This window comes from Pantherophis guttatus, chromosome 1, assembly GCF_059756535.1.
Source record: "Pantherophis guttatus breed Tessera chromosome 1, ASM5975653v1, whole genome shotgun sequence".
NCBI classification, from domain to species: Eukaryota; Metazoa; Chordata; class Lepidosauria; order Squamata; family Colubridae; genus Pantherophis; species Pantherophis guttatus.
The window spans coordinates 258906682-258930385 of NC_142063.1; the positions used below are offsets into that span (position 1 = coordinate 258906682).

The 23704-nt window shown below is 36.5% G+C and overlaps 1 protein-coding gene across 21 annotated transcripts in view; it reads right to left on the reverse strand.

The window, feature by feature from the left end:
* MAP7 (microtubule associated protein 7) overlaps nucleotides 1–23704 on the reverse strand; it is a 103561-nt gene that overhangs the window by 14093 nt on the left and 65764 nt on the right. For 5 of the 21 annotated variants that reach the window (XM_087882825.1, XM_087882823.1, XM_034418887.3 and 2 more), the window contains exons 2-9: nucleotides 22404–22505; nucleotides 19980–20045; nucleotides 14199–14362; nucleotides 13043–13160; nucleotides 8985–9095; nucleotides 3861–3974; nucleotides 2620–2744; nucleotides 1062–1165 (exon numbers count right to left, since the gene is read on the reverse strand). In XM_087882825.1, the coding sequence (XP_087738951.1) occupies nucleotides 1062–1165; nucleotides 2620–2744; nucleotides 3861–3974; nucleotides 8985–9095; nucleotides 13043–13160; nucleotides 14199–14362; nucleotides 19980–20045; nucleotides 22404–22505 (904 nt within the window). Of the gene's footprint in view, nucleotides 1–1061; nucleotides 1166–2619; nucleotides 2769–3860; nucleotides 3975–8984; nucleotides 9096–11175; nucleotides 11263–13042; nucleotides 13161–14198; nucleotides 14363–19979; nucleotides 20046–22403; nucleotides 22506–23704 lie in introns of all 21 variants that reach the window. The other 16 variants (XM_087882824.1, XM_087882820.1, XM_034418886.3 and 13 more) reach the window with 5 other exon arrangements.

A 23704-nucleotide genomic window follows, 5' to 3' on the forward strand; every position in this document is an offset into this window, starting at 1 on the left:
TTCCTACCCTTCTGAAGTAACTTTGAGAGGAGTGGAAAAAAATAATCTACCTGAGAAACATCATTTTATCTTATATAAAGAGGACCACAGAAAGAGGATGTTATGCCTCAGTGAGGCACAGTTTAGTACACTTTGCTAAAGATTTATTAAAATTTATCTGCTTCTTTTTCTCAAAGAGAACAAGGTTCTCTTCAACTGGAAATCAACAATGCGGTACCATTTTCATAATCCCCAAATGACTTTGGCAGGGCATTTTTTTTTTTTTTTTTTGAAAAGCAGAAGCCTTGCCTCACCTCAGAGTAATCCTCTTTTGAAAGTGAGGTACTTTCAAAACAATTTGTGATATTACAATGGCTACTGGAAGAGAAAAGATAGGTGTTTCCTAGTTTTATCATTGCCTGCTTTTTTGCCCATAAGACTTGTGTTCAACATCTTTATCTTGCAAAGGCTGTAGAGGGGGGAAAAAAGATGATTCCTGTGTCTGCACAAAAACTATGAGTGAAATTGCTAATCTACACACTTTGAGATAATTTGAGGGGCTTAGATGAGAATGGCTATTTAAGCAATGAATGGGTCTTTAAAATACCTATTGCTTTACTATTGAGAGTTATCTATAGCTGTTTGCAGCGTCTAGAAAGGGGAATCACAGAATACACTTCTTAGATAAAAGAGCTTCTACTATGCCCCTATGAATATTTCTGTTTGCAGACAGGATTTCTAGAAATATTTGATGACACAATTTGGACCAAGGTAATTTCCCCCAATTTGGGGTAAATGTACCTGCCTACAGACACCATTATTCCCAAGGGGATATTATCAGATTGAGGGACTCAGTTTTAAGGTCCCACTGACTTTACTACTGGTTCGCAGTGGGGCCGTGCATGCTTCGCTCGCATGAACGTGCGCTCTTCTGCGCAAGTGCAGAAGCTTCTGCGTATGCACAGAAGCATTTTGATGACATCAGGGTCAGTGGGCGGAGCCTCCTGCCAGTTTTATTACCGGTTCTATACAAGATGCAAATACAACTAAGATGAAATAAAGGCTAATATTAAGTTACTTACCAAGCAGCTGGTTTATTTCTGAAGGCAGATGGTGAACGAGTTCTTCTTTTACCAGATGAAGGATTAGTTGATGAGAGTCCTCTTTCCTTTCCTTTTCTGCTACTCTAATATTGAACAAACAGAACAAATGAGGCATTTTGCATAGCCACAGAAAGACACCTTATTAAATGCACCTAGAAATAAAGATTTGCTATTGCAAATTACTACTGTACAAGTGTTAATTATCCTTCAGTTTCAAAAGAGGATAAAAGATTGGGCTCATGATATGTAATTTTTGTTTTTGTTTTAATTTGCATTTTGTGAGGATAGCATTCTGTATCTTCTGATTATCTGGATTGAAACATTATTTTAATCCATTCCATTTTTGTTTGTTTACAATTTGATTTGTAAGTCCCACCATTATGGTTTATGAATCATTATTTATGGCTTAGCACTATCCACGAATGCAGAGATTTTGGCTAATTGAATAAACGATGTCTTGGCACCATCTGGTAATGCTTTGCTTAACAATGAGTTATCCTCACAGACACTAAATGAAAAGCTACAGTTCACAAACCATAATGGATGAATTCAAGCAATTCAATACATCCATTCCAAACACATTGCTTTTGAGTTCAGTGAAATGTGTTTCTGATTTGCCCTATATTTAACCTGGCCCTGTAAACATTTTTACAGTTTTCAAGAAAGACAATGATCCTTTTTGATTGCAGTTTATTTCAATCCCACTAGGTAGGCTGTACCCAGAAATGAAACAGATGGATAAAACTACTTTTATTGACATTAGCTATAATAACCAGTCACTTGTGAGCACTATATGAAACATATTTCAGCCCACATCGCCTAAAGGTTCTTGCAAATCTCTATCAAGACAATTTTCCTTACTCTACAGATTATATAACACATTTAAAAAGGTCAAAGTTAAAACCAGAGGAACTGCCTTGTCCTACTCAACCTAGCTCCAGCAGCAATCCAGAGGGGTTATCCAACACATAGTTGTCATATTGTCACTCTATGTCCCAGTCACATTTTTGCAACTGTCATCTTACATTTTTTTGACCACCATTTCATGGACACCACTTAGTAGCTCACTTGATTTCAAGCATGAGCCTTTTACAGATGATGATGGGATTTGTCTGAGCACTTCTGTGCACAAAGCATATACATTGCAATGCTCTATGACCTTCCCTTAAAGGTCTATCAGTTATATCAACTTTATATTTGGAAATATCTTCCTAATCTTTTCGTTCATTTTTAAACACAAAGCTGTTAATTCAAAATGTAATGCTAATGAACTAACTTTCCATTCTCGTGAAACATTCACAAACAGTAGGCAGTTTACTAGGTGAAAAATCCTTTTTGATCATAACAATTTTGCTAATAAACCTGAATCATTATGGTAGTCTTAATGCACAAATTTTAGTATGCAAATAGTATGACTCCATATCCACATTTTTTTCCCTCTGTATTAACTACTTTCCTATGATAAGGAAAAGAACCAAGGTAGCTGCATTCAGGATTTCATCAAAGGTGCAAGTTTATTCCCAATTTGGGAACTTACCCCAACTGAATGTGTGGTCCTTCGCCGTCTAACCTCAGGAGCTATGCCAAACAGTTTTGCTCGGTCTGCTGGACTGTGGCAACTTATGGCCTTGAAGGAGAGAGGGCTGATTGGGCTGCAAGATGCTGAACGAGGACAAATGGGGATAACTAGGGTATTTATTTTTTTCCCATGTATATATTTAACCAAACACATAGAAGGAAACCCAAGAGACAGGAGCAGGAACCGGAAGCAGAGATAGGAAAAGAAGAAACGAAGGAAGGAAAGTATTAATATACAAACAGAGAAAAAGGCAGAATGCATAGAGCTATCCTGGCATTATCTACAAATTAGAGGCCTGAAATTACATTTCTTCCTATTTAGGCAGAAATATGGTCTACCAAAATACACAATTGAACAAAGATCTACTTAAGGATAAATCTCACAAGGATATTTATTCCCAGAATTGCAGGAGAAAAATATTTATGCCTGCACTTATGCCATCCAAAACCTAACAGATCTCTGCTACAGTAGATTCAATTCTTATTCTATTAGGTCTAATCTAATTCTTCTTTTATAAGAAAAATTAAGCTGAAAGCAACTGGAACATCCTACATTAACTCTGTTGCTTAAGCTATGAAAGTACCCATTTCCTAAACGACCATTAAGACAATATTAATTTTATTCATTCAATTTATACATATAAAAATGTAACTTTTGTCAAATCTGTCTGAGCTAAATTCATATAAACATGGTACTTCTTCTTTGTTAAACTACATATATGAAAAATTGAGGCATATTTGAATCGGAATCTGACTTTGAAGTAATAGGTAACATATTGGGAACTATATGAAGTAATTTTGATTTACTGAAAGTTCTGTTTTACTGACTCAGTAATTTTAGATGTTAATATCTAATTATATCTAAAACCATTTTCATAAAATGGTCAATTTAATATATAAGTAGGACAGGTATGGTTACAAGATTTCTTTAAAACATGATGGGCAGCTTGTTACTGAAGGCAGAGACACTCTTTGCTGTTGAAATTAGATAATTTTCTGCTGAATTATTAAAGATTTACAGAGAAAAGCAAGAAGAGTTCGAAAAATGGAAGAAGAGAAAATAATGCAGATTATTGACAACATAGCAGATTCAGACAATAGCCAAACCAGCCCTGAATTTTCCAAAGCAACATTTTTAAAGGCTGCATACTTTTAAAATGATATAACTGAGAAGAGAATTGATTGATGTTTTAATTTTACCTGCATCTCCAGATAAAGTTGCTGCACTTTTACTCCTGGCTAAGAATGAATGAGTTGGGGTCAGAAGCCTGCTAACCATGTTGCTTTCCCATGGACTTAGCTGCATACGTCGAGCTGAATGTCATCATATAAGTGAGATGTTAGATCAAATGTCTTTCACAGAGAATCACATTAGAGGGCTTAATTAAACCCTGACCTCATTACACATAAGCGTTTATTAAAAACATTGGAAAGACAACTGATCATTAATTAATTCATCTTGCCTTTCCATATTCAGCAATTATTTCCAAAAATAATTCCAAGCAATTTGACATCACATGTTACAGAAACCTAACTAATTGGGCCTAATAAAAATATAAGTATTGAAAGAACAACAGTACAATGTTAATTATTATTCACAGAAAAAGAAAGAGCTCCCAAATACATTTCCTATAATTAACCATAACCATAAAGAAATCATTTACTGTGAGCTACTTCAGCAGCTCTAAAGGCAGCAGATTAAGCACCGATGTTTTACACTGCATCTAATTATGTGCAGAAAATGAAACCATGGAGAAGAATGGAAGTTGCCTGCCTTTGAGGCAGAGGAGATGCAGACTTTTCCTTTATTTCTTGCCATAAGTGGGAGAACATAGCTTGCATGGATTTGCTGTTTGTTAAAGAATTTCATGATGCTCGTGAAAAAAACCACTATTTTTGATATGGCATAATCCTTATGGTCAGCCTAAGTCTACATCCAACATGTTTATTTACAAGCAGCACCAAAAGCTGAATGTGTTCAATGTTACCATAAAAACAATTCTAAGTTATTACATATCAAAAGAAATCATATCTATTTATATTAAACATGAAAACCTTTCATTAATTGCATGCAAAACTTACATATACCGTGTTTCCCCAAAAATAAGACCCTGTCTTGTTTTTTTTGAATCCCGAAATAAGTGCTTGGCCTTATTTTGGGGGAGGTCTTATTTTGGGGTGCGTGGAGCAAGACGGGGCTCCTCTTGCCATCTTACCTTATTTCCAGCTCTGTCTTCCTAACCCTAACCAGAGGAAATGGTATGAACTGTCTGCACATGCATTTAAATATTTTCAGGGAGGGCTTATTTTGGGGGGGGGGGCTTATTTTAGCACATGCGCTCAAAAGCCTGATTGGGCTTATTATCAGGGGATGTCTTATTTTGGGGGAAAGAGTGTATTTCATCAAGAGGAGTAGATCCTCCCAAGAGAAAAGGCAAAGTTCAATCCTGGACGCATTATTTTGCAATGTTTTACATTAATCTGAACATCCTTTATGTGTGTATTTGTGTGTATGAAAAGATAAGAAATCATTATCCCACGTAATGATATAATGCATTTATAAAAAATATTCTGTAATGAATTATTATTGTAAAATAGCTTTTACAGTTAATAGAAACATATTCAGGCAAATTGTATAAAATACAAAATGTATTAAGAATGACTCCATTAAGCACATCATTGGTCATTAAATGTGTATCTTTAACCAATGTAGATAAGGAAGCAAAATCCTAAGGAATACTATTGGAATTATTATCTCTCCTCTCTGACTGGTATAATTAATGGACATCTACCGTGTTTCCCCGAAAATAAGACCCTGTCTTATATTTTTTTGAACCCCGAAATAAGCGCTTGGCTTTATTTTTGGGGGGGTCTTAATCAGTGGTGGGATTCAAGTAATTTAACAACCAGTTCTCTGCCCTAATGATTTCTTCCAACAACCAGTTTGCCAAACTGCTCAGAAAGTTAACAACTGGTTCTCCCGAAGTGGTGCGAACTGGCTGAATCCCACCACTGGTCTTAATATTTTGGGGCACGTGGAGCAAGAATGAGGCTCCTCTTGCCATCTTACCTGATTTCCAGCTCTGCGTTTAAAGATTTTTGGGGAGGGCTTATTTTCGAGGGGGGGGCTTATTTTAGCGCATGTGCTCAAAAGCCTGATTGGGCTTATTATCAGGGGATGTCTTATTTTCGGGGAAACAGGGTATGATGATATTTACTGCCACTTCAGCTACACACATTAAATCCAATAAACTGTTCTCTAGCAATGAGAAGAGAATAACAAGGACCAAATGAGTGATGGAGCATGAAAACACTATCTCTTCTTCCTTCTGGGAGGACTTTAAAATTTAATATAATAACTACACATCTGATAGCCAATTTGATGCAATGGTTAAGGGATCAGGCTAGAAACTGGGAGACCATGAGTTCTAATCCCATTTTAGACAAAAAGCCAACTGCATCACCTTAGGCCAGTCTTTCCCTCATAGCCCTAGGAAACAGGCAATAGCAAACCACTTATGAAATCTTACCAAAAAAAACACCCTACCCACTCTATAGACATTTGTCCAGGCAGTGGCCAGGAGTAAACACTGACTCAAGGTCTATGGAGATTCTCAATCATCTAGGTCATAGTTGTCCCAAAGGTGCTTTTTCAAGAGGCAACTGGACTTTCTGGTTTTTCTTAATTTCATTCCATGTCTTAATAAGGAAAAGGGAAGATTTTGCTGGTCAGAAGTCACTTCACTATGGAGTGGGGGTTCCATTCCATCAGAAACTTGAGGTCTGCCATACAACCTCAGCTGTTTGGTTTGTGTATATGTGTGTGCCCTTGAGTCAGTGTGCCCAAAGGTGCTTTTTCAAGAGCTCTGAAGAAGCTTCTTGGATGAGAAGCGAAACATCTTCAAAGAAAAACCAGAAAATCCAGTTGCCTCTTGGAAAAGCACCTTTGGGCGTACTGACTCAAAGGCACATACAAATGGCTGAAGTTGTATGGCAGACTAGATGTTTCTAATGGAGTAGAACCAGCTCTCCATAGTAAAGTGACTTCTGACAAAGCAAAATCTTCCCTTTTCCTTATTAAGACATGGAATGAAATTAAGAAGGACATGTTAAGATGGAAGAAACTACAACTGTCATTGTTGGGGAGAATCTCTGTTGTAAAAATGAATATATTGCCTTGAATGATATTTTTCTTTCAAACAATACCTATTTTGACAATCAATGTATCATTTAAGCTGTGGTAGAAAGATATACTGTATCTAGGTTTATATGGCAAGAGAAAGAACCAAGGATTAAATATAAAGTTATCCAAGATGCTAAGGAATGAGAAATATTTGGATTGCAGATTTAAAATTGTATTTGGATTGCGGATTTAAAACTGTATTTTTCAGCCAGCTTTCTGTTTTCTTGGGATAAAAGTGTAGGTGTTGCTGAGAAATAAAAGAATTTTAGAAAAGAATGATAATAAGATTTGTTTTTTCTATGGTAAAATAAAATTACATTTAATGTAGATTTTAAAAATGACTACGTCAGAAGTCCCATATTAAGAATATAGAATATATATAAACTATTGTTCAAAAATGTCTTTTTGAGCTCAGCACAAGAAATATTTGATAGGAAAGAAATAGCAAGTAAAGAGACAGGGTTAACGGGACATGGGATGAAGAGATAATTTGTTGTATTTTAAGAGAAGGTGATAAAAGTTACTACAATTATTTTTACTTGGCGTGATAAAAACATGTGAATGAAGAAATCAGAAAATAATTGATAAACTTGAAGTATGTAATTTTTAAAATAAATGAATATATGTATATATAATTTAGTGAATCTGATTTTTCAAAGTATTCCTATTGCTGTTCTTTAAAACAGAGTTCCCCAACCTTTCTGGCTTTGCAGACTGGCGGCGGGGGACGGCGGGGGGGATAGCTTCACGTGAGCAATGGGCAAGCACACACTTCCATGGCCCAGTTCTGAATGGCTCAAGGCCTGGGGGCAGGTGATCCCTGCTTTAAAACATAACAGCAATAGCAATAGCACTTTGGTGCTTTACAGTTTTTTGAACAGTTTACAATGTCACCATATTGCCCCCAACAATCTGGGTCCTCATTTTACTAATCTCGGAAGGATGGAAGGCTGAGTCAATCTTGAGCAGGTTAGGATCGAAGTTTAGGCTGTGGGCAGGGTTTGCCTGCAATGCTGCATTCTAACCACTGCACTACCAGGACTCATAGGTAATATAAATTTGCATTTCATAATCATAAAAACATAAACTTGCCTTTCGCCTCATCCCTACAAGTATGGTCCCTGACTACAGTACAAAAAGGTTGTCCTCCTTTGTTTTAATATGAAAATGGAAACACTGCATTTGGTTTTTGAGAAAGAGAAGAAATTACTTCTCTGATATATAGTATTTTATTGTCGGTGAGACAATAATTTCAAAGCAAATGGAATTGCCAGTTTGACAATTATAAATCATAGAGATGTACTTATTTCCATATGTGGAGAAAAACACATAATTTACTAACATAAACAATCATATGGCAATCAAGATATTCCATGCACATAATCTAGTAATCTAATTGACAATATGCCTCATTCAATTTAGTGAAATTTTCTATCAGACAAATATGTACATTTATCAAATGGATGAGACCTTCCAATCATGTTTCACATTACAATGGAAAACCTAAATAATCTTTGGTTTAAAAAATATATTTGCATCCAACCAAAGTATAACAATTCTTCAGACATTTTGATTTCCACTGAGCAGCTTTTAAAAAATTCCTCTCTATATCCAATTAAAAGTAAGAACAATGAAAAAAATAACTTGATTTCTTTTTAAACAGCTGAAAGACTGAAATATAGTTCAGAATAATATCTCTGGGAAGACATATAAGCATGTCAAGATATGAAGCCAATAGGATAGGTTTCTTAGCCAAGAAATTATCAAACTGACTAACCAAAGTGAGGTTCAAGAGCACTTTTTATGGTAAAAATGGGGGGGAAATAATCAAATGAATATGGTCTAGTCCAATGATGATGCACAAAAATTAAAATATATTCCATGCACAATGGAGAAATGAGCAGATGCTCTATAACTTTTCTTTTAAAAATCATTTACTAAAAAACCTGACAGAAGCACTGCTTTATGCGTTTGTGTTTTTTTTTTTCCCCTGTCCAAAAGATGGCTTTTTGTCCAAAGCCACATTTTGTTTCCTCTAATAATATAAGGGAAATTACTTAAGAGCTGCTCAAATTTTCAAAACAGTTATCATACGGAACATTTTTGGGTCGTTTGTTTTTCACTTTTCTTCCAAACTGTACCTCTGTCTGGAGAATTTAGTAATGTTGCAGATGAGGAGGAGAGCCGCTTGTTAATGACTGGATCAACATGTTTCGAAAGGTTCATTGTTGAAACAGATCGCCTGTCTGGATCTAAAACAAATGGAAATAATGCTAATTGACAGCCCGCATGCAGTAATGTGACTTTGTAGTCCTCCAGAGCATAATTCGGAAGATTTGTTTTCTTATGCTTTGTGAGGACATATCAAGGGATTTTCTTTTTAGGTGACTCAAAGATTGGGCACAAAATGGAATCCTATAGTTATCCTGCGATAAGTCCAATTGAGGGTTTACTGTTTAGAAGATAAATATAGGATTGCATGCTTAATTTCAAATTGCAGCCAAACTCCTACTAAAACAGCAATGTTCTCTTTAATGAAACAAATGCAAATGAAGAATATGAAATAAAGCAATGAGATTTAAAAGGGTTATTTCATTCATTGTATTCAGGATAATGCAGTAAACCTGAGGGAAATGAGGAATGAAATGAGTAATAAAACCAAATCTTTTAAAACCAAGAACATTTAACTATTTGGTAAGAGAGTCCTATGAACCAGAATCCCTCAGTATTACATGTCTTGTATGTTCATATGGGAAAGATATAGAAACAAGGTGGATACAGAAAGAAAACTATGGAATTTCAAAGTCAGGAACTTTCCAAGTTAAAGAAGTTCCTGTGAGATTATTTCCAGGCACTTCTTGTGAAAGTGCTATAGGCAGAATTCTGTGCAGCTCATGCATGCAATCTTACAGCCAAGCCTATTTCCATTTTCAAAAATCTCAACTGTTTTACAGATTTTTAATAGCACAGTTATAGGTTATTTGGGTTGATGTTAATCCCCTTAAAGGCCATGGTGTGGAAAAGATTTTGATGCTTTTAAATAAAATTGTTTTCCTCAGAGTATAGCAACGTTTACTACAACTGACATCTTAGAAAGCAACTCTGCAGCCTTCTCTACCCTCATACCTTCCAGGTAGGATGAGGCAGCTTTGAGCTATTCTGCCTGGAAATATTTGGGATCACAGATCAAATACAGCTGAGAACAAACACGATGCTACAGTAGTTGGGAATTCTGAGAATTCTTGCCCCAAGTCATCTGGTGGATGTCAGAGAAAAAGCTGCATCACTGAATGGTTATCTGGATAAATGTTATATAATCCAATTCACCATTTTTTAAAAAACTTCATTTCTTGTAGCTTTGTGGAGGAACATTCAACTGTTCCTCATCTTCTGCATGATGTCCTTCAAATAAGGATTTCCACTGTAGTGCACACTGCACACAATGTAATTTCCCCGTGTTATTTCCTCTCCAACTTGATGACTTTGGGGTTTTGTTTTGTTTTTAGAGGGCAGTCGAGTTTTCAGCATGGATACACAGCGATGTGACCCAGCAGTCATTTGACATCCTTTCATTCCTTTTTCAAAACAACATAAAGCCACTTTCCTCCAAAGCAAACTTTTATTTTCCAAAAAAAATAATGAACAGGGGCATGAAGAAGAATGACACAAAGGGATTCAGAGCAAAGAAAGGAAACCATGAGTAGAGCTAGGAAAGATGTTGATGCAAATATTTTCCAGAAGTCTTATGTGCCACCTGATCTGGAAATAGTGGGAAAGGTTCCTGAATGATAACCGGTGAGAACCTTTTTGAAGAATAGGTAGGTACATGGGGCAATCTTGTGATAGGATTGTTTTTGTTTTTCTTAAAGTGCTGGTAATAGTTTTTTAAAAATGCAATGACAAATTGCACCACTGAAAAATACAAAACCATGCTGAAGATGTAATAATTAATAGTTTTCAATAATAATAAACACATATTTTAAAGAACTCTACAATAAAATAAGTAATAGAAAAACAAAAATAATGTTTTTTTTCTTGTATACAAAAGACTTTTGAAAACATTTCTCAAGGTTAAAAAATATTCCAAATAGGCAGCATCACTTCAGAATTATACAATGCATTTTTGAGAAGTTGTGCCACATTCTTTAAGTCGCCCAGTAATAAATTCAGTAAACTTGAGAAAAAAGAGAGGGCTATCTATCAGCTCTAGTCTATGCAGTGTTAGACATGCACACAGTCTACAAAAAGATGGATTAGGTACTGGCATACTGGTCCTATTTTGAGGCGATAACTACTTGTGATGAATTCAACAAATCATAGTGATTTATGTACCGAGTTTTCTAGCACCACCCAGAGGTTTGAAGTGGTACTCCAAGCCTGCTAAATCGAGAAGGGTGAAGGATGGTTCAACAAAATAACCTAGGACAGAATGCAAGACAATGATTTTTAAAAGTAAAGAAAAACTTAAAAGGCAGCAGTCAAGTTACACAAAAAGAAGCAAAAATAACAGGTAGAACGTTGTTATGAAAAAGACAACAATTTGATCTTGTAGCAGTATCTAACTCATTTATATATAAATATATAAACATATAAATATATATAAAGTTGTTCTAGTTAGTATTTGAATAGGAGAAAATATCAGAAATGTGTTCAGTTAGACTAGGCAATTAAAAACAACAACAATAGAAAGCCACTTCCATACTTTTGCCAAAAGAGCTCTGAATTGAGATGTCCATGAAAATGCTAAGAATTGAATTTGTCTTAAAGGAGACGTTACCATTTTACTTATAATTTAAGAGCAATGATCAATGTTTTTGTCCCATAAGAAATGCAATAATGTCTGCTAGTGCATTTTCAAAGAAAGAAAATAAAGTATTAATAGAAACACAATTTCTGCGTAGCTCAGGTCCATCTATAATAAGATCCTCCTTCTCTATCAATTGAGGAGGACGTCCTATGTATCCCCAAGATTGGGTGAAAACAGAGGAATTCCTCTAGGGGTTTTTTTTATGACATTTAGGAAACAGATGAATATTAGTACCCTTTTTTTGCAGGACGTATGGAATGGAGTTCCCTCAAAATTCAACTATAACGGAAGAGGACACTTACGTATGGTTATGTTTTTAATATAGTAAGCTACCTATAGTTTAATGAAATCAGATATCAACATGTACCTCTCCCCTATTTATTAAAATAGCCTAAAACTCACACAGAGACCTGAGAAAAGACACTGGCTGCTTGAAATGAACAGCAGAGGGGTGTAGTGTATGCACAAGGTCTTAACAATCCCTCCTGCATGATCTTGAAAACTGCAGGCCTAATAGTATGCATCTATACTTGCACCAGACTGTACATATAGATGTTATGTATTATTTATAATACCTTACTATATTATATTTTTAAAAAAAATATGTTTAGGAAAATACAGAAGCAATAAGCCATAATTTAACTATTTATTCCATATCTGATAATCTCTCAGCCAGTTTGGTGTAATGATTAAGGTGCTGGCCTAGAAACCAAGAGACTATGAGTTCTTGTCCTACATTAGGCCCAAAGCCAGCTGGATGATTTTGGGTCAATCACTTTCTCTCTGCCCTAGGAAGGAAGCAATGACTAACCACTTCTGAAAAACCTTGCCTAAAAAACTACAAGGACTTGTCCAGCCCGTCTCCGAGAATTAGACAGGACTGAATGGAAGGGGGAGGGGGATCTCTTCAAAGCCAAGTTCATTAGAGGAAAGAGAATTCTGGCTAAGAGCTTTAAATATTAATTAATAAGCAATGCTGACTACTGGATTTTCCTCCCTATACAAAGGCTTTCACAGCTACAACAAAATATATCATCAGTTTCATTACTTTATCAGAAATATCTAAATATCTAATTAAATTCATAATTTTAAAAAGCTTTTTCTTAAACAGAGTGCTAGCACAAAGAAACAGACAAAGCAAACAATACAAATACAAATACAAATGAAGTTGGAAAGGAGAGTTCAGATGTCCAAATATTAAATCAGTTTCTCAAACTGGAAAGTTAAGCATAAAAGAAAGAGGCACCACACATCTGGAGACATATACAATTAAAGTCTAAAAATGCAATTCAGTAAAAAAGGAGGTGTCTTCAGTTAAACAACCCATGTATCTATTAGTACACACAGACACACAAAAAGAGACAGAGTGAGATACCTAGCCTCCAATTTTACCTGCATTATTAACGCTGCTGCTACGATGAAGCGTACTTCCCCAGGACCACCTGCTCTGCTTTTCTTTTGGTTTCTGGCTCCTCTCAATTGTGCGGCGTACAACAGCTTCATGTCGTTCCTAATGAGTTAGCAAATAATTATACAGGCTTGAAGTGACATTGCCTTCATTGTAATAATCTTAAACTGATAAATGCAATCAATTGTATAAAATGTGTTGATTTTAAGGCAATCCAATAAGAGAGGTCATCAATTAATTACTATATTCCCACTGTCTTTGCTGCCACGGTCCTTGCTCTTTTTCTACTCAGCTGAAATGAGAAACATTCAAAAAGGAGATCTGTAATGTCCACCAAGTGTTGGAAATGTATCCAGACACTGGGCACCTACTATCACATGTGGTGGACATGTGTGAAAGCAAAGAAATATTGGACAAAAATACACACATGGTTAGGAAAAATGTTAAAGCTACATATAGACTATAAGCCAGAAATATTTTTGTTAGGTATAATACCAGAAAAATATGAAAAGGGGAATTTAATATTACATGTTTTGACAGCAGCAAGGATTGTATTCGCACAATATTGGAAAATATTCCGAGAGAAGAAAATATAATTAAAAAAATATTAGACTGTGCAGAAATGGACAGACTGACATTAAAGATAAAATTTTTAAAAAGATAAGAATATTTTCAAACATAGGACTTATTTTATAAATGGTTGGATAACAGAGGTAGAAATTAGGAGAGAGAAAGTATTAATGTGTAAGCAAATTGACCCAGACAATACACTATTCACAAAGCACTTAGGTATATTAAATGAAAATATAAATAAATTAGATAGATAGATAGATAGATAGATAGATAGATAGATAGATAGATAGATAGATAGATAGATATAGATATAGATATAGATATAGATATAGATATAGATAGATATAGATATATTATATAGTATAGATATAGATATAGTATAAATAAACTGTTAAAAAAAAGGAGACCTGTAAGTGGCAGAATTCTGGTTCCCCAAAAAAGAGTGAATGGGCTAACTTATATCAGAATGTGATGGCTAATTTTCACTGGAACCCACTATCTGCCTTGTTTTCATTGCTCCATATAGAAATTTATTGACCAAAAGATCCTGTAAGGAACTTCTCCTACCTTGTCCTCCTCTATTCGCTGCTTCCGTTTTTCTTCTACTGCAACTCGCCTTCTTTCTTCCTTTAGCCTCTGCTCTTCTAATTTCTTTTTACGTTCCTCCAGATGTTTTTCGTAATGTTGCCTTGCTCTCTCCTCTTTTTCTAGCCAAGCAGCTTCTCTCGCTGCTAAAAGAATATCAAAGGAAATTTCACACATTTGGGGGGATATTCTTCTATGACATGAATATTTAACTATCAATAGCCCATATTTAAAGAAGTTCATAGTATTCTGGTATTACAGCATTATCAATTACCATTTCAGCAAGAATCCTCACAATGCTTCTTGAAAGGAATATCTTATTAGCAAGCAAAAAGTAGGTAGGAGTTTTTCACCTTTGGGTCAGTTTTTACTCCTGTCAATTGCCTGGACAAATCCATGCAGCCTTTGTGCCAACATTTTTGGAAGTGGTTTGTCTTCTTCTTTTTTTTTTAATGACTGAGAGAAAATGTCTGACTCATAGTGAACTGGTTGACTTCCATGCCTAAGGCAGGACTAGAACTCATGTCTCCCCATTACCAGACCAGCATCTTAGCCACTAAACCAGACTGGCTGTCTAGGACATATGAATCTGTCACAAGTTATTCAGACCCTGAATCTTGCACTCTGGTCCTTATACAAACAGTGACTGAAATTTCTATTTATGTCTACATCTCTCCGTCTATTCCCTTTGTTGAGGGACTTTATTGGATCAATTCTCCTCCACCAAACTACAAGTAAAGATTCCCCTAAGTTGACTTTGATTTCTGGTATTTACATGAACATATTCATGGCATTCATACAGACATTATTTGTCAGTGCTGTGTTCTGGGATATTTTTCTACTTTCCAGTTTATCTTCTGGCTTTGAAATTCCATTGTAGTCATTCATCTGTATATTAAGGCTTACTGTATTTTCTGAGCCCACATAAGGTAGGGGAGGTATCAATATCTAAGGCAGGCCTGTCAAACTGGGGGCCCAGATACATCATGTGCAGCAGTGGTGGGTTGCCCCCGGTTTGGACCGGTTCGCAAGAACCGGTAATAAAACTGGTGGGAGGCCCCACCTACTGCCCCGGATGTCATCATTAACATCAATCCTGTTCCGAACTGGTAGTAAAGGTAAGCACAACCCACCCCTGATGTGTAGGCCACAACCACCCTGGTTCCTCAATGGCAAAAAATGTTGTGATTCATCACGATCTGGCCCGTGACGTGATCAAGATTGACACCCGTGATCTAAGGGTAGTCCTAGACTTATGACACAATTGGGCCTGGAAATTATAAATCACTGCGGTTGTAACTTGAGTCAGACCAGGTTTTACAGCAATTTTACAAAGGTTGTTAAGCGAATCATCATGGTCATTAAGTGAATCACACTGTTGTTAAGCAAATTTAGCTCCTGCCCTCTGGAATATTCTCTGTTCAGCTATACGATGATCCTGACCCTGTCAGCCTTTCATAAGGCCATGAAGATTGGTTATGTGCTTGAGTGTGTTAAGGGCCCTGTTCCCATAGTTTTATTTGGTGCCATATATTTATTTTGTACTGTTTTAATTTACGGTAATTTTTTTAAACATTCTAAAACGTTATGTTTTAGAATGTATGCCACCCAGAGTCACTTGTTGAGATAAATAGGCAAAAAAAATGTCACAAATCATGATTACATGACTGCAGGATATTGTATGAATCGTGCATAGGAGCCAGTTGCAAATGTGCCCCAACTGAGATCATGTGATGGTGCAAAGGCCATAAGTGTGAGTACAGGTCATAAGTTATAAGTCACTTTTTCCAAAGTTGTCGCAATTTTGAACAATTGTTAAACCAACAGTTGTAAATTGAGGATTACCTGGACTGGGTTAAGTGTAATTATTCTATTTCATAATGCCTGCAAATGGTAAGTTATTTTACCTCTTGTTTATTGTTAAGTAGAACATTAGATATACATTCCAAATTTCTGCCCAACTATATTCAGAATATTCTTATCTGGCTACAAAGCCTACCACAAGAATGTGCATTGTGTTATTAGCCATGAATAGAAATATTACTAATCTATAATTTATTTATTGAAGAATAGTATATCACATTGGATTTCAATGTGTCAAAGTTTACCTGTGGGGCAAAGACAAATAAGTATACCTTGCCTTGTAGGCATCCTTCAAGATGACAATATGAAGCACACTGAAGTCAAAAAAAGGTTAGAAGTGAATACTTCAAGAGAGAGAAGATCTTAAAAGTCCAAACTTAGTGGAAGAAATACCACCAGGGCAATTCCAGTCATGAGAAGCATAGCTGGAGTAGTGGACTAGACTCAAGTAGGGATAAAAGCCGTGGATCAGAGAAAGGAAGGAAGGAAGGAAGGAAGGAAGGAAGGAAGGAAGGAAGAAAGAAAGAAAGAAAGAAAGAAAGAAAGAAAGAAAGAAAGAAAGAAAGAAAGAAAGAAAGAAAGAGAATCATGCCCTGAAACCTCACAGTGACATTGACAGACTTTACTTACCAAGGAAAATAGGTGGATGTGGACAGCTGAAGAAGAAAAGGGGGCATTGGAAAAATATTTGAAGGACAGCGAAGAAAATGGACTGAAGTTAGTATACCAGAAAAAGACCAAACTGGCCTAGAGGAAAGTCCAAATGAAGAACAGAAAAGAGACATGGGGAGACAAAGTATTACATGGCCAGACCTTAAAAATTACAGGAAAAGTATATAATAACAAGACCTAGCAATTGCTAAGAGCAGGAAAGTTGAAGAAAGAGACAGAGGGGCTAAGAGAACAAATGCAGAACATATGCGTACAAAACCAGAATTGAGAAGACAGCAACAGACAGCAAGTCCTGCCTCTGCAAAGAAGCTGAAGAAACAGTGGACCACTTGGTTAGCTGCTGCAAGAAGATCACACAGACTGACTACAAAGAGCATGACAAAGTAGCAACAATGCTACCCTGGAAGATCTGCAAGAAATACTGTACCATTTCCCTGCAATCAAGAATTGGTGGGACCATAAAACAGAGAAAGTAATTGAAAATAAAGAACTAAAGTGGTCTGGGACTTTAGACTTCAAACCATCAGGTATCTGTCACATCACACCCCAGACTTAACGAGTATCAATAAGAAAGACAAAAAAGTCTGGATAGTGACATGGCAGTACCTACAGACAGCAGAATAGAAAAGAAAGAACAAAACATAAAGATTTGCAAATAGAAATAAAATGACAAAAGAAAATGAAAGTAATACTCTTAGTAATAGGTGTCCTGGGTGCAGTCCCCAAACAACTGGCGCACCACTTGAACACCACTGGCATTGACAAAATCACCATTGGTCAATTGCAAAAGGCAGCTTTCCTCAGAACAGCTTACATCCTGAAACAATACCTAATACCATCAAACGTCAACATCTGCCTATCCCACGTCCTTGGGAAGAACTCGATAGGTGGATAAAAATGCCAAATTAAGTCTGAACATCTGGATGACCGTGCGACAACTCAGAAATCCAAATTCAGTTGCAATTGTAGGTCATAGTTCAACCATATGTTAAAGACATAGCAATGCATCGTTAAAAACCATAATCAGTTGCCATCATAATTACAGTCTTTGTAAAAATTTATTTTATTACTGTATTTTATTTAATGTATTTTTAGCATTGAGCATAACCTGGAGATGTCCTACAGGGGCTTTTAAATGTTTCAAATAAACAATCATCAAATAAATGAACAGATGCATGATACTATGACTAAAATCCATTAAATAATTACAGAATTATATAATCCATTAAACGAGAGCCAGTTTGGTATAATGGTTAAGGCGTTGGCCTAGAAACCAGGAGATTGAGTTCTAGTCCAACTTTAGGCATGAAAAACCAGATGGATGACTTTGGGTCACTCACTGTCTCTCAGCCCAACTTACTTCACAGGGTTATTGTTATGGGGAAAATAAGAGAAGAAAGAGGTATTGGTATATTTGCCACCTTGAGTTGCCAATGAAAAAAAGAACAGGATAAGCATCTAAAAAATAAATACTAAAAGTTGAAAACCAACCCCAAACACAATTTAATAAACTAAAATACAATCTTAAAAAATACAACTCAGATTTTTAAAAGTCCATTTAATGTTTTATCAAAAAAGAAGTTCTAAGACAGTCCTTCACTTTTAAGTGAGTAATAAAGCATATAATCAAAAGGAATAAAGTTTAAAAAATGGTCATCTAGAATAATCCTGAGAAGATATTCTATAGAGAATATCTATAGAGATATAGAGAGATAGAGTGGAGAATTCACACTGAAAAAAGCTCCTGAAATTTATTTAGTTTTCATTAAACTAATATTCTGCTTCTTAAGACACATATTGTCTAAGTATCTTTCTTCTGTCTGTAGGTTCCTCTGTCCTATAACTAGGTTTGGATCTCAATTCTTCCACATGAATATTCTAAAGAGCTCTTAGAAACCAATCAAGAGATATCATTGTTAATCCCAAAGCATGTGTCAATTTAGATCAAACTCAGATATGTGCATAATGACTTGGGGGTGGTGGTATGCTTTCAACCCCATGCATACAATCCTTAATATAACCACAATTTCTGCACAATATATGTTATGAAAAGAATTGCAGAATTCTATACTTTGGAGTAGGCCCGTGACGGCAAACCTATGGCACGTGTGTCCGAGCCATGTCACCTGGCACGCGCGATGTCACCCGTTTGTCTTCCGGGTTTCTGGCATGCATGCACGCGTGACAATCAGCTAGCCTTTTTGCGTGCGGCAGTGCAGGAACCTGGAAGAGCTGGCCAGCTGATTGTCACGTGTACAGGCGCGCCAGAAACCCAGAAGACTAGCTGGTATGTGCGCTGGAAACTGGAACTTCATTTTTGGGGGCGCACATGCAGCCTGGGCAGCTCCTCTTCCGGGTTGCGGCCAAGACAAGCGTGCACGCTCCCTTTTTGGCACTCAGTACCGAAAAGATTCACTATCACTGGAGTAGGCCATTTATGCCTTTATAACCAACCAATTCATTCAGTGCAGAAAATTACTGCCTATTTATCTTGCAGCAAACCTAAAATCTCGCTGCTAAATGCATGGGTGCCTGAATCTGTGTTTATAATTTCAAAAAAAATATTCATGCGAAAGTATGCATATAACACATTTAATTATACTCATGTCAGCCCCACTAGGTAGACCAGACCATGAAAGCAACTCTACAGGATAGTTAAAATTACTTTTATTGAGATTGGTTACTATAACAGAACCATGAAAATCTGATCTCCTTCTTACAGTTCAGTGAATTAGGGAGGTCTCTGTCCGAGGTGCTTCCAAATATTATCTGGATATTCTGGACTTAAAAAAAATGCTTTGGCACCTGTGAATTTCTTGTCAAGGTCATCTTCCTTATTTTCTACACCTATCATAACTCATGGTATCAAATGCAAGAATCCTATCTACTTCTCTCTCTCTCATATTTATAAGGCTGCTTAGCTCAATTTGAGGCATCATATAAATTTAAAAACAAACCCAAGACAACAAAAAATAAAAATAAAAAGTAGAAACAACTAGGCAGCTAATGTGCTCCAACACATTAATACAATGTCACTCAGGGGACATATATTCCACCCAACCCAAGACAAGGAATAAGCCAGGCCTTCAAGATCCATTTAAAGGGCAGAAGTATTGATATTATTTGAACCTTGAGGAGGAGAGCGATACAATTCAGAGGACAGTAATATTGTGCTATGACAACCCATCAACAAGGAAGCTATTTGGTTTATTAGTAAGTATGACTTACCTAAAAGCTTTTCCTGTTCTACTCTTCGTTCTCTGGCCAGTCGTTGTCTTTCATCAACTTTTAGTGCTGGTATACAATTAGTGAAAACAATGTAAGATTTAGGCTCCAAATCTATTCATCTTATATGAGTGGCAGCTGTTCCTGAATTCCACGGAACCTACTTCTAAGCATCAATCCATAGAAATCTATTCTTAAAATGTCATGTTAAAAATTGCAGGATTCTAAAACCAATTCAGAATTTATTTCGTAACAAAATAAAAAGGAGAGTATTTATTTAACAACTTGTGAAGTCTTTCCCCCCCCCACCATATTCAAGAGCATCTATCTATCTATCTATCTATCTATCTATCTATCTATCTATCTATCTATCTATTTATTTATTTTATATACCGCCCTTCTCCCAAAGGGACAGGGCGGTGTACAGCCAGCATAAAACCCACAAATATGAAATTTAAAAACAGTTTAAAAATATTAAATAGATTGGCCCAAATAATTAAAATAAATAACCCAATTTAAATGTTTAAAAAAGAATTAACAATTAAAATTTAAAAATTAGACCAGCCCGGCTTGTTGAAATAAAAGCGTCTTGAGGGCCCGGCGGAAGGTGCGCAAGTCGGGAATCCTCCGCATCTCGGAGGGCAATTCGTTCCAGAGGGCAGGAGCCCACACAGAGAAGGCTCTCCCTCTGGGGTCGCCAGCCGACATTGCTTGGCCGACAGTACCCGGAGGAGACCCTCTCTGTGGGAGCGAGTTGGCCGGTGGGAGGCTATTGGTAGCAGCAGGCGGTCTTGTGAATATTATTTACAAGACCTTCCCCAACTATATATCTTCCAGGTATTAGTTGGAAACTTGGAATTACATTTTTGACACATCTGGGAAGCAGAGGACTCATTTAAATCATCATTATTTAGGATATCCATCATCATTTTAATTAGTTCCATAAATCAGCTAGAAAATTTACATTAAAAATAAATACCCTGGAACATGTACAGTTCTATATTATTGAAGATTTCTAGATTTCTCTCTGAAATCTTCAATGTTTCCAAATATTAATAATCAAAAGTTATTGGGTTGCTATCCCATATTTTTCCCCTTTAGTATTCTTTTTTTTTCTTGGAAAGAAAAATATGGTGGAAAAAATAATGAGAGATAATAATGGGAATAGTTTACATGTTTGACAAGGTCATTTAAAGCTCTCAAAATAAGTGAATGAGGCAAAGCAATTTTATATTAAAAGCTTCATTTGGAACTACTCCATAGTGTTCTCTGTCCAGCAATATTGAGATTCTTTCAGTGGTATGAACCTAGTCTGCAGTTGCAGAGTACTGCAGGAACTCTGGGGAACCTCTGAGTGAGAGCTTGTTAAGTAGCTTGCATTAAAGTTAATTCACAACGACATGCTGTAGAATCCTATCCATCCTACAGGTAATCCTCTACTTACGGCAGCAACTGGGACCAGAATTTTCACTGCTAAGCAAGGCGGTTAAGTGATTCACTTCCAATTTTACAATCTTTTTTGCCACGGCTGTTAAAGCAAATCATTGTAGTTATTTAAGTGAATCACACAATCAATAAGCAAATCCGGCTTACCCCATTGACTTTGCATTTCAGAAGCCAGGTGAGAAGATCGCAAATGGTGATCGTGTGATCCCAGGCCTTTGCAACCATCGTAAAGCTATGCTGGTTGCCAAGTGCCCAAATTTTGATCATGTGAATCTTGCAGATGTAATAGCAATAGCACTTAGACTTATATACCGCTTCACAGTGCTTTACAGTCCTCTCTAAGCGGTTTATAGAGTCAGCATATTGCCCCCAACAATCTGGGTCCTCATTTTACCAACCTCAGAAGGATGGAAGGCTGAGTCAATCTTGAACCAGTCAGGATCGAACTGCCGGCAGCTGGCAGTCAGCAGAAGTAGCCTACAGTACTGCATTCTAACCACTGCACCAACCATGGCACTTAATGATGGCTGTTAGTGCTGTTGTAACTTTGAATGTCACAAAATGAATGGTAAGTTGAGGACTACCTATAACGCTTTAAAAATTACTTCTTATACTAAAATAAAACAATCTGTATTCACTTTTTCCCCCATAGGATACATGAATTATTTTCTCCAAAACATTGGGTTCTGAATACTTTATTTTTCAGAATTCATAGGCAATGGCATTTTTTCCTTCTACTGCCATAGCTGCTAGCACATGCAACCATTTTTTGCAGGGACACACAAATGAGAGAGTAATCAGTGAGGCAGACACTTAAGTTATCTTTTTTTCTGTTTAGAATCATCAATTCAATAACAACTATGAAGACAGTTGCAGGGCAAATAAAATGCTGTAGAATTTCAAACAGTAGTATCTATTGACACTATTTACTGTATTAACAGTACAAGGAAAACACTGGGAAGAGTTAAATTATTATAATACCTGTCTTGGCTCCTGCAGGATTAGTGCCCTGTCCTAAAAGGGCAGAAGAGGGCCAGCTGGATGGGACAGCCTTTTTGTCTGGTACTTTAGAGTTTTCGGATACTAGAATGAAGAGAGAAAAGAAAAATAAATTAATCAACCATATCATTACAATCTCTTTTATTCTCTCTCTCCCTAAGATAATAAATGCCAACCATTCATTTATAGGTAGTTTAAGACTTAGAACTACAGTTGGGACCAGAATTTCTCTCGTGAGTCGGTGTGGTCATAAAGTAAGTCACCATGTGATTGGACCCAAGTTTACTATTATTTTTGCTGCAGTTGTTGAGCGAATCACTTATGTGCTCATGAAGCAAATCATGTATTTGTTAAGCGAATCCAGTTTCCTCAATTGACATTTTTTGTCAGAAACTGGCTGGGAAAGTTGCCCATTGGAATCGTCTGACTGCAACCAGGCATAAATGTGAGCCAGCTGCCACATCCAAACTGCGATCATATGATTGTGGGGTAGTAATGAGAAGGTCGTAAGTGGTAAATCACTTTTTCCGAGGCCAATGTAACTTTGAACCATTGTTAAACAAATGGTTGTAAGTCGAGGACTACCTGTACATGAATTAGGATAAGGCACAGAATGACAATATACAGAAGTGGCCAAAATTGTGGAAATCTTTTGGGAAAAGTGTATTTTCTGAAACTAGCTAATAACACCACTTTTTTTTGGAGTAGTACCAAAAATTATATATCAATGGAAAGATAATTTAATCAAGAACGTAATGCAATAACTTTTATGAAGGATTTGCTATTAGAATAGCAGTTACAGTATAAAGATGAAAAAAACACATAGAAAAAAACAAGATATACAAAAATATCACGTCAGTTAATAGTTGGGTAACCTTAAGCATGAATTACGGCTTTACAACATCTTCCCATAGAGTGAACTAAGTCTTTTAGTTCTGCAGCTGTTATAATATGAAACCCAGAATGAATGATTCCTTCTATTAACTGTGCTTTATGGCTGGGTCGCTTCTGACTAACAAGTTTCTTTAGTCAGCTCCATAGATTTTCAATTGGGTTAAGGCAGGGGTGAAATCCAGCAGGTTTTGACAGGTTCTGGAGAACCGGTAGCGGAAATTTTGAGTAGTTCGGAGAACCGGCAAATACCACCTCTGGCTGGCCCCAGAGTGGGGTGGGAATGGAGATTTTGCAATATCCTTCCCCCAGGAGTGGGGAGGGAATGGGGATTTTGTAGTATCCTTCCCCTGGAGTGGGATAGGAATGGAGATTTTGCAGTATCCTTTCCC